Below are 17,054 nucleotides of genomic sequence, written 5' to 3'. Positions count from 1 at the left end.
TCTCTATCGTATATTTCTTCTGTTTCTTATGTTCTGTTTATTATTTGTTTCCTTCTTCTATAGCATAAACTCAATGAAGGCAGAAATAGTTTTTGTCTATTTTGATCACTACTCTATCCATAGCACTTCAATCAATGTTGGACAGGTAGTAAGTACTTGCTAAATATACTGAAAAAATGAACAAACGGGTGATTTTATTTATTCATTTATTTGGCCTGTGGAAGTTCCCAGGCCAGGGATCAAACCTGGGCCACAACAGTGATCCCAGTTGTGCGAGTGAGAATGCCGGGTCTTTAACCAGCTGCACCACAAGAGCACTCCATGAATGATTCTAAATGTGACAAATGAAGGTCAAAGTATTAAGGAAAAATAGAACAGAGGATCTAATCTAACGCTGACAGCCAAGGAATGCCTCCGTGAGAAATGTATGTTTAAGCCAAGACCTAAACAAGGCGTACAAGACGATCAGGAGTGAAGACTGAAGCAGAATCAACACACATAGGCCAGAGTTAAGAATAAATGTTTCAAAAATATGAAAGACATCATATATGGCTGGTACATCTACTGCACAGGGTAAGCTGGCACAGTATCAGTTTGAAAAGATAAACAAAAGCCAGCCATTTAAAGGATTTAAATGGGTAGATGGTCATCAATTTTTAAACGCAGGTATATGATTAAATCTGGAATTGGATGGGGGGAGGGCGAACCCGCGGCATAAGAAAGTTCTCGGGCCAGGAATCAAATCCAAGCCACCATTGTGACCCACGCCACAGCTGAGGCAACGCTGGATCCTTAACCCACTGTGCCAGGCTAGGGATCAAATCCAAGTCACTGCAGAGACAACACCAGATCCTTAAGCCACTGCGCCACAGCAGGAACTCCAAAATCTAGATTTTTAAAACATTGCTCAAGCTGTAGTGTTGAAAATTAATTGGACGGTAGCAAGACTGGCTATAAGGAAAGCAATTAGAAGGTTGATGAAGTAATCCAGATTACATAATGTTAGCTGGAACATGGAGTTGGGAAAAAAAAAAAAGTATAAATCAGAAAAGATATTTCAACGAATTCTTTGTAGCAGTACTTATCAAGAATGACTTAGGTTTCTAGCTTATAAAACGGTGCCGAAAATGGCAGCTCTTTCTCAGGGAGGAAAGAAAGTTTACAGCAGGAGTCAGCAAACCTTCTGAAGAGGCCAGGTGGTAAATATTTCAGGCTTTGTGGGCCATGAGGTCTTTGAGCAAGTACTCAACTCAGCCATTAGAATGGGAAAGCAGCCACAGACAATACCTAAAGGAAGAGCTGTGTTCTAGCAAAACTTTATTTACAAAAACAGGAGTACATGGTGCCACAGAATACCAACCCCTGGCCAGAGAGAAAACCATAATTCAGCCTTTCAACTTGCTCCTCTTGGTGCCCAAACACATCCGGCAGAGCTGTGTAAGAGGCACCTGGATGTGAAGGTCTAAGAACAGATATGCAGGTTTGAGATTTGAAGTCAGAAAAATAAGTAAGATTGCTTAGAATGAGTTTGTACAGTAAGAGAAAATGTCTTCCACAGAACCCAGAATAAAGCCAGCATTTAAGGGACAGACATAGCAAGACCGATCAGCATGAAAACTAAGTGGCAGCCTTTAAACAAGCCAAATACACAAAAGCAAAACTAGAATTTTGCCATGTGCCAGAAGTGAGTATTTCACGAAGGAAAGAGGAACCGAGAGACTCAAATGCTCTGACAAGCCTGAGATAAGACCAGAATTAAAACTTAGAGGATTTTATGTGCGGGAGAGCCACCGGCAGCCTTTGGCGGGAGAAACTTGAGTGGGGATGAGGAAAGAGGCCAGACAGATGCAGATGAAAGGTAAAGTGAAAAGCGTAAAGGGACAGCAAGTACAGGCAATTCTTCGAGGACCTTTGGCTGTGAAAGGAAAGAGAACTCAGGAGGCAGCTGTGAGTGACAAAAGGTCAGTGTGCTCTCCGAAGAGGAGGCACACATTTCTTTCCGACTAAACAGGAAGCACCAGGACGTGAGGGATCATGAGTATCTTTTACCATCATGAGCTTCCCCCTTAGCTCAGGGATCAGTACATTTTTGACTTAAAGAGTTGTTGGGGGGAGGTTTTTTAGTGGGTTGTTTTTTTTGGTCTTTTTTTGTCTTTTTGCCATTTTCTTGGGCCGCTCTCGCGGCATATGGAGGTTTCCAGGCTAGGGGTCGAATCGGAGCTGTAGCCACCAGCCTACGCCACAACCACAGCAACGTGGGATCCTCAACCCACTGAGAGAGGCCAGGGATCAAACCTGCAGCCTCATGGACATGAGCCCAGTTTCTTAACCCGCTGAGCCACAACGGGAACTTCCCTTTGAGTATTTTTAATAGCAGTGATCATGAAAAGGTGCTAAAAGACAAGGAGAATATTAAGCCACAGGAGAAGAGATAATCAGTGAAGACCAGTCCGTGAAGGCTGTAAAGGGTACATCTGGAGCATAAGGGGAAGACTCGAAGAGGAAGGAATTCTCTTGTGGCTCAGCGGGTTAAGGATCTGGCACTGTTATTGCTGTGGGTCTGGTCACCGCTGTGGCGTGGGTTCAATCCCTGGCCTGGGAACTTCCACATGCCATGGGTACAAGCAAAAAAAAAAAAAAAAAGGTTGGAAAAAGAGAGGGGAAAAAAAAATGGATGAATACATATTAAGATAAACATGAGCAAGAAGCTGAAGATACTTACTTAACCAGGGGCCAAGCTATGCTGTAATACATGAAATCGTCCAGCACAATTGCCCAGCCCGGAAAGCAACAATCAGAACACTGAGATGAAGAGCTCTTAAAGACTAACTCAAATCACAAGGTTAAAGTTTACATAGGAACTCTTTTCTAATGAGGAAAAAAAAAAAGGAATAATTTTGCCATGGCGGTGGGGAGGAGCGTAGAGAGGGGTCTGAGGCTCACTCTCCAGTTTCTGCATTTCTTCCTTAGAAGCTGCTTGCTGGCTGAGGAGTTATGCTTGGGCTCTACAGGGACACACAGCAGGACCACTCTCCATCATGCTTATATTTATATATTTCCACTTTTTTTTTTGTTTGTTTTTATAAGGTCGCGCCCACAGCATATGGAAGTTCCCAGGCTAGGGGTCGAATTGGACCTGAAGGCACCAGCCTACACTGTAGCCACAGCAATGCGGATCCGAGCCACATCTGCAACCTATACCACAGCTCACGGCAATGCCTTTCGAACCCACATCCTCATGGGTACTAGTCGGGTTCTTTACCTCTGAGCTATAAGAGAAACTCTTACTTGCACAATTTATATTTTATGCATATGGACAGAAGCTCACCCTAAAGATACAGAGAACATCATAATGTTTTCACATGTTAAATAAAATCGCCATTAAAAGAAAGCCAGATCTAAAAGCACATCTTTATATCACCAAGCTTTTTCTCCTGAAAGTAAAACTCAATACTGATCATTAAATATAATGCTTAAGCGGCTTCTTGTTCTTTTCTGCCATTCAAAATAACTCAAGTGTAAACAACAATGATTTTTTTTAACCTACACATGTATATTTTAAAAAGCATTAATTGAATTTTATCTCACACTTTTGACTAATGTTTGACTTCAGGACATGTACAATAATGATGAGAGTAAAAGAGTTTCTCACCTTGACCACTCCATCAAAGCCAGGAATTGTGTTCACTTTTGCTTTCTTAGCCAATAATTTGCTTTCGATCTTGTCACCCATGGCCTGAATAGCATGTGCATCAGGTCCAATGAAAATGACACCTTCTGCTGCCTGTGGAGAAATACAAGTAAAAATTTTTAATGAAAACATTACAGTGCTTGATATAGAGTCACCATTTCATAAAAAGAAAAACCCGTATGTGTATCTACTAGTTACTCACAGACCAAAAACAACTTCAAAGCAAGCATTTGAGCCAATACATTATAGTACATAATACTCTATTGCACATAATACATGTGCACAAAGATACATGAAACAAAGTCAGGCCAAAGAAAAATAACTAAAAGTAATGAAGAACTCCTCCTTGAAATTAACAGCATTCTTTGGAAAAGCAACCTCCATGGTGGTGTGGTTCTATTTGATAATCTGACATCAATCTAAACAGTTAAGTTCGTTCACCTTTAAAATAAACTTATAAAATCTTTGTATCCTCAATACTCTCCAGCACAGCGTCTCATTTAACACAAATATCCATTTTCAGTGAACACCAGCTCTGTGCCAGGCTTTGAGCTAAAAGTAGGGAACAACATGGATAAAAATCACAGAATTCCACTACTTCAAAGGAGCATGAATCAGATCCCAGGATCTCTGGGAAGTAGACAAAATAAGGTATGGAATGTTTACAACCTTGGGACTATAAGAAATGAGCAGAAAACACAGTGGGAATTTACCAGGTAGAGTTCTGGTTTCAGTAAAAACTACGTTGTTATAAAGCACATTTAGTTCCCCAGCAATGGGCCCACCTCTCTGTGTTTATGCTATAATAACAAAGACAATGCTAATGAATGCTAGAGAAGGACAGAGCAAAGCACAGTGTGGTTAGAGCCACCATGGGTGCGGCCTAGACAAGTGAGGGAGAGGGTTTGCTGAGGCTAAGGATGAGGTCATTAGGTGAAGAGGTGAACTATGAAAAAGGAAAAATCAGACTGTGTGCAGGGTATCATCAGAGTAAGGTGCCTAACTGTTGATTCTCCCACGACCTTTGGTCAGGGTCAGTATAAAGAATAAATCATGTATTTTACGTCTCATATTCTATCTACTGGCATTGTTGCCTGAAAGGGCTCTTGGCTTCGGAAAGGAGCTTCATTCTTCTGATAAGAATATTATCCAGAGTAGCTACTGCAGTGTGCCACTTGGACTGCTCTCAGCCATTATGGGTAAAGAGGATTAAACCCACCCAGAGCAGGAGGAGGAAGCAGAACAGGGAATCAACAAAGGGAACCTATGAGGAGATAAATATTTGGGAGATGATATGATGATTTCAACTTTAGACATGCCCAGCTGAGATGCCTGTGGGATAGCTGGGTACCTGTGTTCTGGAGACAGAGGGGTCTAGAGGTTAGAAGAGAAGTCCAGGCTGAGGTATGGATTTTTAAATGCATCAAATACAAGAGGGAATTAAAAATTATACATGAAACCATTCAGATAAAATGTATAGAAAAGCCAGAGGTCCCGTCGTGGCTCAGTGGTTAACAAATCCAACTTGGAACCATGAGGTTGCGGGTTCAATCCCTGGCCTCACTCAGTGGTTTAAGGATCTGGCGTTGCCGTGAGCTGTGGTGTAGGTCGCAGACAAGGCTAGGATCCCGAGTTGCTGTGGCCGTGGCATAGTCTGACGGCTACAGCTCCAATTAGACCCCTAGCCTGGGAATCTCCCTATGCCACAGGTGTGGCCCTAGAAAAGCCAAAAAAAAAAAAAAAGTATAGAAAAGCCAATGCCTTTAAACACAAGATGTACACTCTCCCTCCTTCCCAAAAGCAAGAGAGAGGGGGAATTTTAGATTCTGAGTTTAAAGCCTCCTTTTCTTTATGTGACAACAGGGATAATAACTACCTTGCTAGCTTGATTGAAGGACTGAATAGAATAATCATGTAAAACACCAAGCTGAGTGCCAACCGTTAGTTCTTGTCCCCTATCCCGAAGTCCTGCTAAAAAGAGAACCCTAGAATGGTAAGAAAGATAGGTTCATGGGACCCCAAAATCTACAACAGGAACCCAAATAGCAATGATTATCAGTATTAAAAATAAAAGAATGCTAGATAAAAAGCCTCTTTCAGCCATAAGATGCTCATAAAGTACCTCTCCATCAAATGTGTATAGTTTTTGTTTGTGTCTTTGTTTCTTTTTTTGGCCTCACCTGCAGCATATGGAAGTTGCTGAGGCAAGGGTCGATTCCGAGCCACAGATATGACCGGCACTACATCTGTGGCAACACTGGATCCTTAACCCACAGCACCAGGGCCAGGAATTGAACCTGCACCATCATAGAAACAATGCTGATCCTTAATCTGCTGCACCATAGTGGGAACTCCTTGTATAGTGTTTCGGTTTTTGTTTGTTTGTGGCTGCGCCTGTGGCACATGGAAGTTTCCAGACTAGGGGTGGAATCAGAGCTGGAACCCACACCACAGCCACAGCAAAACTGGATCTAAGCCTCATCTGCAACCTACACTGTGCCAGAATTTTAACCCACTGAGCAAGACCAGGGCTTGAACCCACATCCTCATGGATGCTATGTCAGGTTCTTAACCCACTGAGCCACAATGGGAACTGCATATAGTTTTAATAGAAACTTATTGTCTTAAAAAAGAAAAAATTTTACTGGAAACCCTCAAAATGTAAAGCACATACAAAAATGGACCTGTTCTCTAAGAGGAGAAAGCGGTAGTAGGACCACATCTCCAAATACGCTATGTCTCTAGCTGGATAAGCTAGTCGTCTTGGAGCAGAGCAACCACCATACTCACGTCTCTATCCCAAACCTACAACTCAGTAAACCCTAAGTCAAGAGGGAGCAATCGTGTTTCAATTGAATATGGGAAGAACTGTCTTTCCATATTCTCACTTACTTGCTAGGATGGAAGAACTTTTACAGCATAAGTAAATGCTGTTTTAAATACCACTATGACAAGGCAATGTAATCAAGTAATCAGAATACCCACACAAAGAGCTGAAGAAATAACATAAATGAGAACATCCACAACACATTATGATTATACAGTAAAACTTCTGATTAACAAGAGCCCAACAGCCAGGAACCACTGATTAACCAGACTTTTTCCATGCATTTTAATTTGAGGAAAACTACTCACCCCAAAATGCAAAATTACAAAAAAAAAGGAAAAAAAAAAAGCTCACATCAAGCATTCAGTGACTATTCTTTTTCCAACCAACACAAAGAAATATAGCCAGTACACTGAGTAACTACTCAAACAGATGTTTCAATGGACTAACTTCCCTTTTATCTATGTTTTGGTAGTACTCCCTGGCTTAAGCCTTTAAATGTAATTAAAGCAAATTGAGAAAGCAGTATGCTAGCTCCTGACTCCCATAATTCTTTGACCAAAAAAGCAAGGATAGGACAGAATGGTAATTGCAAAGTGATGTTTCAAAAGTCCTAAGTTCTTGACCAAAGACAAGTGTGTGATTTAGAATTTAGCCCAAAATGCATCCACTAATAACCTTTCAATACTCTATGTACTCTTAACCCTGTATATTTTGTTATCCATTTCCCTTAATCACCAGTATGTCTCTCTGACATACGATAGCAATAATATTAACTTCGAAAAAATGTGCTTTCCAAAGACCCTGTTAATTTACCATAAATGATAAACACAATACTTGAATGCAGATAATTATAAAAAGATCATGAAAAAAGTGGCATTTTTCATCATCATTGGAAAACACTTTAATAGTGGTACACAAGAAAGACATTACGGGAAGCTTAAATCACTGCTCTAAGATTGCTTTCATTTTCTAAGTTCTGTGATTTTTACAGCTCCGGTCAAATTTTTTTTTCTTTTTTGGCCACCCTGAGGCATATGGAGTTCCTGGGCCACCGATGAGATCCGAGCAGCAGTTGCAACCTATGCCACAGCTGTGGCAATGCTGGAGCCTTAACCCACTGTGCCAGGTCAGGGATTGAACCTCTGTCCCAAGGCTCCAGAGAAGCTGCTGATCCCCTTGCGCCATAGCAGGAAATCTGGCTCTGGTCAAATTTTGATAGAAGAACAGGAAAAAGTGTTGGGTTTGAGCAGTATGTTCGGGAAATAGAGATTTAATTTATAATAGGCTTTACATTGCAAATAAAGAATAGAAATAATCATCATCTGTAAAAATTTAAATGTCCGATATATAATTCACTCTCAGAAAAACCGTGACAGCTGGCAAATTGCTATCCTATGAATTCAGATATTTTTTTCAATGTAGACACTTTAGGCTCACAAAGAATTCTACTTGGATAACGATAAAACCAGGGTCAGACAGACAGGAGACAGGGCCATGCGGAAACTGCTAAACTGCCCAAAGGACCTAGATTCTGGACTTTAATCTTTATTCCCTGCTAAAAGAAAAATGAACTTCTGGTAGAAAAGGCCAGTTCCGGAACTGGTGCTGAGAAGTTAGCACCTGAGAAGACCAACTGAGTCAGTGAGTTAATATAGTTATCAAAAGTTAATATAGTTATCTCAAAAGACATTAGTAGATAAAAATGGTTACCCACTGGATGCGTTGATAACAAAATGAGCATAAAAAAAAAACAACAGCAGTTATAAGGTTAACTCATCTTTTCAAGACCTCAGAATAAACTGCTATCTCTGTTCAAGTATTTTAATTTCTTAGACATGTGTCACCTATTTTAAAAAACATACAGCTCTTTAAATAGTAACACAGAGGAAAACTAATTTCACATATAAAACTAAGCAAAATAAAAATGTCAAGGTAAATACCATACAGTTTTTACAAGAAGAAAATAAGGATTAGAATAACATCCATGGAGGAAAAAAAAAAGTGCCAGAAAGACATGCTAACACAGCAAATCAAAACAGTCACCTACAGTGTTCCCACTGTGGAGCAGTGGGATAAGAATCTGACTGCAGCAGCTCAGGTGGCTGAGGAAGCATGGGTTTGATCCCTGGCCTGGCACAGTGGGTTAAAGGATCCAGTGTTGCCACAGCTGCAAGCCCAGGCGGCAGCTGCAGCTCAGATTCAATCCCTGGCCCGGGAATTTCCATATGTCCCGGGTGCAGCCATTAAAAAAACCAAACTGTCACCCAATATTTCAAAACAAGTACATTTAAAAATAATAGGAAAATATGAAATAGGATAAATCAGAATTAGAAATGCTCAGAAATACGGTGACAGACCTAAAGATAAAATTAGAAATGTAAAAGAAAATAATTTTGGAAATAAAGACTAAAATAGAAGGAAAGCACGATTAAAACAAAACAAAACAAAAAAAAACAACAAATAATGCCTTACAAGAAATAGAGTCAAAGGTGGATTTTTTTTTTTTTTGCATTATAGGGCTCCAACCACGGCATATGGAAGTTTCCAGGCTAGGGGTCAAATCAGAGCTGCATCTGCAACCTACACCACAGCTCATGGCAATGCCGGATCCCTAACCCACTGAGAAAGGCCAGGGATCAAACCTGCATCCTCATGGATACTAGTCAGGTTCATGACCACTGTGTCACCATGGGAACTCCCAAAGGAGGAAATTTTTTAAAAATATAAAGATTTTTTTAAAGATGCAAGAGAAAATGACAAATACTAAAGATAAACAAAGAACATCCAACATACACAGAAAAGGACTCTTTGAGGGGGGAAAGCTAAAAGAAAAAAAAAAAAACCACACAACACTAACTCAAATAACTCATACAAATATTATATATAACTCATACAAGTATTCTTAAAATTGAAAATACATATCAAACTTATTACAGCATGCCTGAAAGATTCAACCCAGAATGAACGAGCACCATGATACATTCTGGCAATAAGAAAAAGAAAAAATAGGAAAAAAATATGACTTATGCCAAAAAGAAGTTTATATTACCACCAGACTTTGATAGTAATAATTCACACCAAAAGAAAATAGAGTAATGTACTCCACTGACTAAGATAGTCAAGAAAATAAAGTATGAGCTGAGGATATTTATTTATGACCACACCTGCAGCATGCAGAAGTTCCAGGTCAGGGATCTAACCCATAGCACAGCGGTGGGTTATCATTTCCCCATCCCTGAAAACCAGAATTCTAAATATGCAAAAATAAGGATACAAGTTAACAAAGAAGAGGTTAAGTAAAAGTTCTATCATCTTGAATTTTAATTGGAAGTATCACTATGAACACAGGAGATATTTTTATCTCACTTAAAATACAGGCTCTATTTATAGCTTGACATACTGTTATATATCACATATTAGAAAAAGTACATATTTTAGTAATATAGATATTTATTATATAATACCTATATGACTTTTTTTCTTAGGCAAGAAGTAGATTTATTAAGATAGGATGCCTGTGAGAGATGCAAGTGGGCAGGCAAGGAGGCTCTGCCCTATACAACATATTAAATTTGTTTTATAGATACCCTACTTGGGCTTGGGGTTAGCATTATAATCTAAATATACATATATATTAAAAATATTTGACATGTTATACATCCTATTAATATAATAGAGTTAATGTAACACATACAGTACCTGCAATGAACATATATAACATGAAACATCTGTGAAAACTCTGTTAATACACATATTTTATTTCCTAGGCCCATAAACTAAAAAGGCCTAGAAACAACGATCCGCAGCAGCAATGACCATGCCTGCCACCCCAACTGTGGTCTCCAAATGCCATTAAAGCAGACCAATGCATCTTAAAAAGATGGCTGATTAAAGGCCTGGAGCAAGAAATGTAAAACATGAGCCTCAAATATCTTGTCAGATCAGAGAGCGCGGAAGCTGTAAAAGATTATGAGGGTCAAGTCAGAAAGACCATGAGCCAACGTCAAACTCCCCCGGGCCAAAGAGGGGCAACTTGAGCTTCACTAACGATTCCGACAGAATTTAAACCTATGAAATATGTTTAAATCTATGACTGTACAATGAAAGTTCTAAAAAGAACTGGTTAACTTTGAAGGTTAAGGACCAACTCATTACCTCAAAAACTAGTAAATAAAGGTAAAGAGTTACACACTTACCTTGCTCTCTCTATATGAATTACACCACTAGGAAAGCAAACAGTAAATGAAGGGAAGGGTCTCTTTACAAATACATTCCAATTAATTAATGAAAAAGATCTCAAATTAAAATATCACCATTTTGCAATCTAATGAAGTAGCAGCTACAGGCAGTAAACATCAAAGTCTGCTTGGATCTTAAAAAGTGCTAACAAGACGTGCTTTCTACAGTCCCGGTCAAAGGAACTGAAACCTATATCTGATCCTATTTCTGAATCCAGGTTGCCAGTCTACAGGAAATACCAAGAATGGAGGAAAACGTTGAACGGCACCGTGATTCTGCAATCAGCTAAGTCAAGACTGAGAGAAACTCTAAGGTCTAACACCCTAAGGTTCTTCACCTGATAAACTGGAAGGAAGAGAAAGGTATGCAAGGAGAACCTAGGGACTGAGAGAAACTGCGAAGACATATCAAAGCTGAACCTAAATGGGCAAGACAAATCATAGCATCTAGGGATGCACATCTGGACAATAAAATGATGCTAACATGCCAATGATTCTGTAGAAGTCCAAGCAGTGGGTCCGTGTAGGGAGAGATCAGAGGTGAGGACGGAGATGGTCACCTGGATAGACCTTCCAGGATTCAGGGCAAACGTCTCATGTCTGGACCTATGCAATAGTTAACAGGATTCTCTGCCTTAAGCAAACTACATATTTGTTTTATGTAGTTTTTTTCTGTCTTTGCTTTTACAATAAAAATTTTGAAAACAATTTCAGAGTAGCCACCAGCTTGCAGGAGTAAAACAAACACCTGGACCAGGAGCAGCTCCAGCCAACGAGGTGCTTCTCAGACCAGTTTGCTAACCTCTTCATGGGCCGTTTTAGCTTGAAAGAGAGAGAGAAGTGTATTCTCATGTCTGCTGAGATGCGTTAGTAGATCCTTATTTTGTACAAAGTGCAGCATGGAGAAACCACACCAACTACTACCACTACGGCCTAAATATGAAAACTATCAAATACAAAAACATTATCTTTGCTGGCTGGCATGGACACTCTCCAGCCTCTGCGGCATCACTACTTCCAAAATACTGAAATTCTGTCTTTGTATGAGGTCCAAGAAGAGCTCACAAGGATGGTTGCAGAAGGGGTGGTCAGGGATTCCATCTGATCAGTGTTTGCAAAGAAAAAGGATCTTCCCAACGCTGCCGAAATCAGAGAGGAGCTGGGACCACATTTTCCAAGCAACAGAAGCTAGTTCCTCAGGCCACCTGTCCCAGCAGTGGAGGAGCACTGGACTGCTGTCCAAACCATGAGGAAATCCGAAATCCACCGGTAGAACTCCAGCTCTCCTGCTTTCCTCCTCTTCCCTCTCACCACCTCCACTTAATGGCCCTGTGGCCAACTGTGCTCCCTGTGGACTCAGTGCTGGAAGCTGTAGTTCGGGAAGCTTCCGGTCACAACAGATCACACTATACAGTAAATGTGACAGATATAACCTGCAAACTGATTTCTTTATCTACTGTAAATAGTGTTTGCTTCTCTGGCACTTGTTGCGATATTACTCAGCCCTTTTTAAAGTTACAAACAAACTCAATTCAGTGTCAGGCAAGTTGGCCCTTGGGCGCGAAAGCCTTACGGCATAAAAGAGGGAAAGCTCCTCCTCCCAGCTTACAACACAGCTGACAGAACCTATTGTGGTGGTTAGTTTTTAAGCTGCACTCAGTATGCTTTTAAAAAGAATCATTGGAAATAAAAGATAAAGTGGGTTAAGGGTCTGGCATTGCCACGAGCTGTAGTGTAGGTCGCAGATGCGGCTCAGATCCCGTGTTGCTGGGGCTGTATGTAGGCCGGCAGCGGCAGCTTGGAGCTCCAACTCCACCCCTAGCCTGGGAACTTCCATAAGCTGAACCTGTGGCCCTAAAAAAAAGAAAGAAGAAAACATAAGAACACTTGAACACAGAGATGGGAGAAACGTTCCCACGGCAGTGATCATCAGTAAATCCCAGTCCACGGGGTCTCTCCTAGGAGGTGGGGTACGTTCTGGGTACAGATGAGCCGGCCGGCTGCGGAGGGTGCATGATAAGAGACCAGAGTACGCATCCTAATTCCTCTTCCTCAACACTGACTGTGGAACAGCCATAAAGAGGGGTGCATCACCATCCCAGAAGAAGGTGCCATCAGCCTCCAGCCCCCTACAATTATAAGCGTCATTGTCTTTAAGGGCTTGTCAGCCCACTGCAAATTAAGAACCCAATTTGTGTGACTCACTGGCATAAAAACCTTAAGGAACTGGACTGTTGGGGGGCTGAGCAGTGGAAGGGGGGCAAAGGTTTGTAAAATTCTAAATATAAACTTATAAACTAGCACAGTTTTCCAATTTGTTGGGGATGCTCACTGCAAGATCAGCTGCAATCTAATGACATATTTACACTGTGACGCTGTTTAACCAAAGGAATCTGTGTATTTCTCTTTCAGTATTACCAGTATCTGGATTTCATTCAGTCTAATGTATATTTTGTATTAAGTGTCTACTTGGCACAATGCACTCAAGTAATATTATTACTTCCAGATGATAGCCATGTACAATATTTAGTTAGGAAATAGAAGAGTGGTAACTTTCCACACTGTAACAATTGGCAGAAGTCAGGTTTTCTAGTGAAGGAATATAGTTAAATAGGAAACCTTGTTTTTCCGTGCATAGGAAGTTAACAATACAGCTAAAGGAGACTTTCCATCTCTAATATTGGACAACAGAAAGATTTCCATTTCTATTTTTCAGCTAGTAGCATGTCAAAAAATTGTTAAATTTCTTTCACTAAATGTTTCCGGCTACTATATAAAGGATTCTGATAAAGGTACTTAGGACAAAGAGGAGGGTCTGGGTATTTATCAATTTAATAGAAACTATTAAAGTAAACAAAGCATAAATCTCTCTCTTGTAAGCATTTCAGGCTCATGGGGAAATATTTTACTTTTTAAAAATTCTAGTTATTACATTACTTTACATATTAATTTTGAAAATGTTCTTTCCATTTTAAAAGACTAAGACTGAAGTTTGTCAGTGTCTGCCATTTTTTGGTGCATATCTGATTTCTTCTTTTTCTTTCCCTGCGATCAGCACTGATACCTATTTCCAGAGGCTCCTCAACTGTTAAGAAGAAAGAGGCTGGGCAGTTCACCTGCCAAGTTCCACCCTCTTTGTGCAGATGAGGACACTAAAAAGAGATGAGTTAACAGAAAACTGAGTGGGCTGTTAACCTTTTTCTTCTTCGGGAAATGTAGATGCAATAACATTTCCAGCTGAAAGACTCATTCAAAGCTCCTAAGGTTTAAGAATGCAAATGAAGTATTCTGTCTTTTCTGTGCCTGGAGGTGTGATGTGAGAAAACAGAAAGAGGTTTCTCGGATTAGCTTCACGGATCTGCTTTATCATGTAAAGTCTCAGACTGGGTGCAGTGACAAGAATTAAAAAGAAACAATATAGAAGACACCCAGAGAAAATAAATTCGGTAACTTCTTTTGCAATGGAGCTAAGAAAATCAGAGTTAACTAAAAAGTCAGGCTTCAGGATAAATTTTAGCCTCCCTCCTTTAAAGAAAGTCTAGTTTTAATATTAGAACATTTAAAAAATATATTAGCAAGATATTGACAATCAATTCAATGACATTAAATTTCCTGGGATGAAACTGTTAAATATATCACTCAGCTACATGGCATTTTCAAGAAGGTTATTTTTGCTTTATAATACAACAGTAATAATGCTTTAATTAAAGATGCAGGTATAATTATGAACTTCCTGTAGACTTTTCATATAGATTAATCTATAAGATTAATCTACTAAATGTTTGAAATATGTAAACAGGATTTTATATTGAAATGTTTTTTAAATTAAAACTTGGATATCAAAATTTTTAATTTGTTTCTATAAAATTGTGTATGTAGGAGTTCCCGTCGTGGCGCAGTGGTTAACGAATCCGACTAGGAACCATGAGGTTGCGGGTTCGGTCCCTGCCCTTGCTCAGTGGGTTAACGATCTGGCGTTGCCGTGAGCTGTGGTGTAGGTTGCAGACGGGGCTCGGATCCCGAGTTGCTGTGGCTCTGGCGTAGGCCGGTGGCTACAGCTCCGATTCAACCCCTAGCCTGGGAACCTCCATATGCCGCGGGAGCGGCCCAAGAAATAGCAACAACAACAACAACAAAGACAAAAAAGACAAAAAAAAAATTGTGTATGTAAAACCTTGAACTTTTAACAATTAAGAACTGGGTCAAACAAGCTATGAGATTCATGACCTGAGACCCCCAAATTGTGTAAACCCACAAGCAATTCTATTTTAAATACAATACTTATATAAGATTTAATTCATATTTAATGGGGCTACCTGTGGTAATGTGTTTGTGTTCCAGTAATTCTTTATATAATTTTTTTTCTTTTTCTTCTTTTTAGTGCCACACCTGTGGAATATGTAAGTTACCAGGCCAGGGGGTGAATCGGAGCTGCGACTGCAGGCCTATACCGCAGCCACAGCAACATGAGATCCAAGCTGCATCTGTGACCTATACCAGATCCTTAACCCACTGAGCGAGGCCAGGGATCGAACCTGTATCCTCATGGATACTAGCTGGATTTGTTTCTGCTGTGCCACAACAGGAACTCCTGTGTTCCAGCAATTTTAATAAATGTTACCATAAATTTTTTTAAAATCTTTAAAGGAGTTCCCGCCGTGGCTCAGCAGTAATGAACCCAACAAGGATCCTTCAGGACGTGGATCCGATTCCTGGCCTCGCTCAGTGGGTTAGAGGATCCATCGTTGCCATGAGATGTGGAATAGGTCACAGACACAACCTGGATCTGGCGTTGCTGGGGCTGTGGTATAGGCTCGCAGCTGTAGCTCCTATTCGACCCCTACCCTGGGAACTTCCATGTGCTGCACCTGCAGCCCTAAAAAGAAAAAAAAGAAAAAAAAATCTTTAAAGATGCGGGTACAAATATTAAAATGTTTCCTCTAGATGTATTTTTTAAGAGGACAAGGTAAGCTTCACATTTAAAGCTGGTTATATATTGCTAAGGTTCTCCTTATGTAAACTGGTCATAAATTATTTAGTTATGAAGCTGTAATTTCCTTCTTTTGCATTTCTCATAAAATACTTTTATTTTATATCTTTACAATCTGGATGTTAAACATGAGTGGCTTTCATTTCTCCCTGATCCAATTATTTTTATTGTTTCATGAATACTAAAATTAATTGGTACTTTTAGATGTAAAACCAATTTTTCCAGTTCAAATTTGGAGTATACCTTAACAACCTTGGGATTAGATGAGCATTTTTACCGTTTTTTTTTTAATCTAAGATTTAATAATGCTCTAATTAGCAGGAGGGAATGTTAATGTAGATGCCTCCTGACTCACCTTCCTGTTCTTTCCTCACAGTCCATTACCATTGATGGCTGGTAGTGGGGTAAGAACAGCAAGTGATAAACTGGTGAAAGGCTAGAGATCTTGTGTTGAGTCCCAACATTAGATATGAATTTTAATTTTTAAACCTTTTACACTGGTCTGGAAGATTATCTGAATTAGGTACTCTACTTCCTTTGAAAACATTTATGAATTTCTTTTAAAACTTGTCACAAGTAGAAGTCCTTCCACCCTCCTTGCTTAATTTACAGCTTTCTGGAACACATCAAGTTTTCGATACCAGTGCTGGATAGAAATGAGAGTCATGTGGTTTGAATAAAGCATGCTCTACCTACAGTGGAGATATTCTTTTTTGTTAGCACATTTAATTGCTGTGCTCTAGTATAGCCTACATTATAAAGCTTATTTCAAATAATGAATGGAATGGTAAAAAAAAAAATGCAGAGATCATGATTTTCAGTTAATTGCCTTGAGCAACTCAGTAATTCCTCACACTACTCAGCACTAGTCCAACCCACCAACCTGCTCCTTTCATCCTTTATTTTGGTTATTAACAAGAATGCAGTGAAATGAAAATGATATAATAAGATGTAGTGGAATGACCCAAGCAGAGGTTAATTTATCTCTAGGTAGGAAACTTTTTAAAGTCTGAAGGAAAGAAGAGAACAAGGAATGCATTAATATTAACAATTACAACAATATGTATTTATTTACCAACTTATTTAGCAATGTTTAGAAGGCACTGTGTAAGGTTCACTGTATCCTAAAAATCATTTTACAGCAGATAAACATTTCAGTCATCAGGTTCTAGTCAGTTTACAAAGTTATAACGTCTTCGATTTATTTTAAATTACACAGTAAAATAACTTACACTGTCTACCATTTCAGTTTTTTAAGTTTTATAAAATTTTTGTATTGAGGTATAGCTGATTTATAGTATTATA

General features: G+C 39.6%; 1 protein-coding gene across 2 annotated transcripts in view; it reads right to left on the bottom strand.

Annotated features, from left to right (window-relative positions):
- The window catches only part of PCCA (propionyl-CoA carboxylase subunit alpha), a 363,296-nt gene that overhangs the window by 256,833 nt on the left and 89,409 nt on the right, over positions 1-17,054 (bottom strand). For both annotated transcript variants that reach the window (XM_047756486.1, XM_047756487.1), the window contains one exon: positions 3,653-3,784. In XM_047756486.1, coding sequence (XP_047612442.1) covers positions 3,653-3,784 — 132 coding nt within the window. The remainder of the gene's footprint in view (positions 1-3,652; positions 3,785-17,054) is intronic.

Source organism: Phacochoerus africanus, chromosome 13 (assembly GCF_016906955.1).
Source record: "Phacochoerus africanus isolate WHEZ1 chromosome 13, ROS_Pafr_v1, whole genome shotgun sequence".
NCBI lineage: Eukaryota > Metazoa > Chordata > Mammalia > Artiodactyla > Suidae > Phacochoerus > Phacochoerus africanus.
This window is presented reverse-complemented; position numbering and strand designations above follow the sequence as displayed.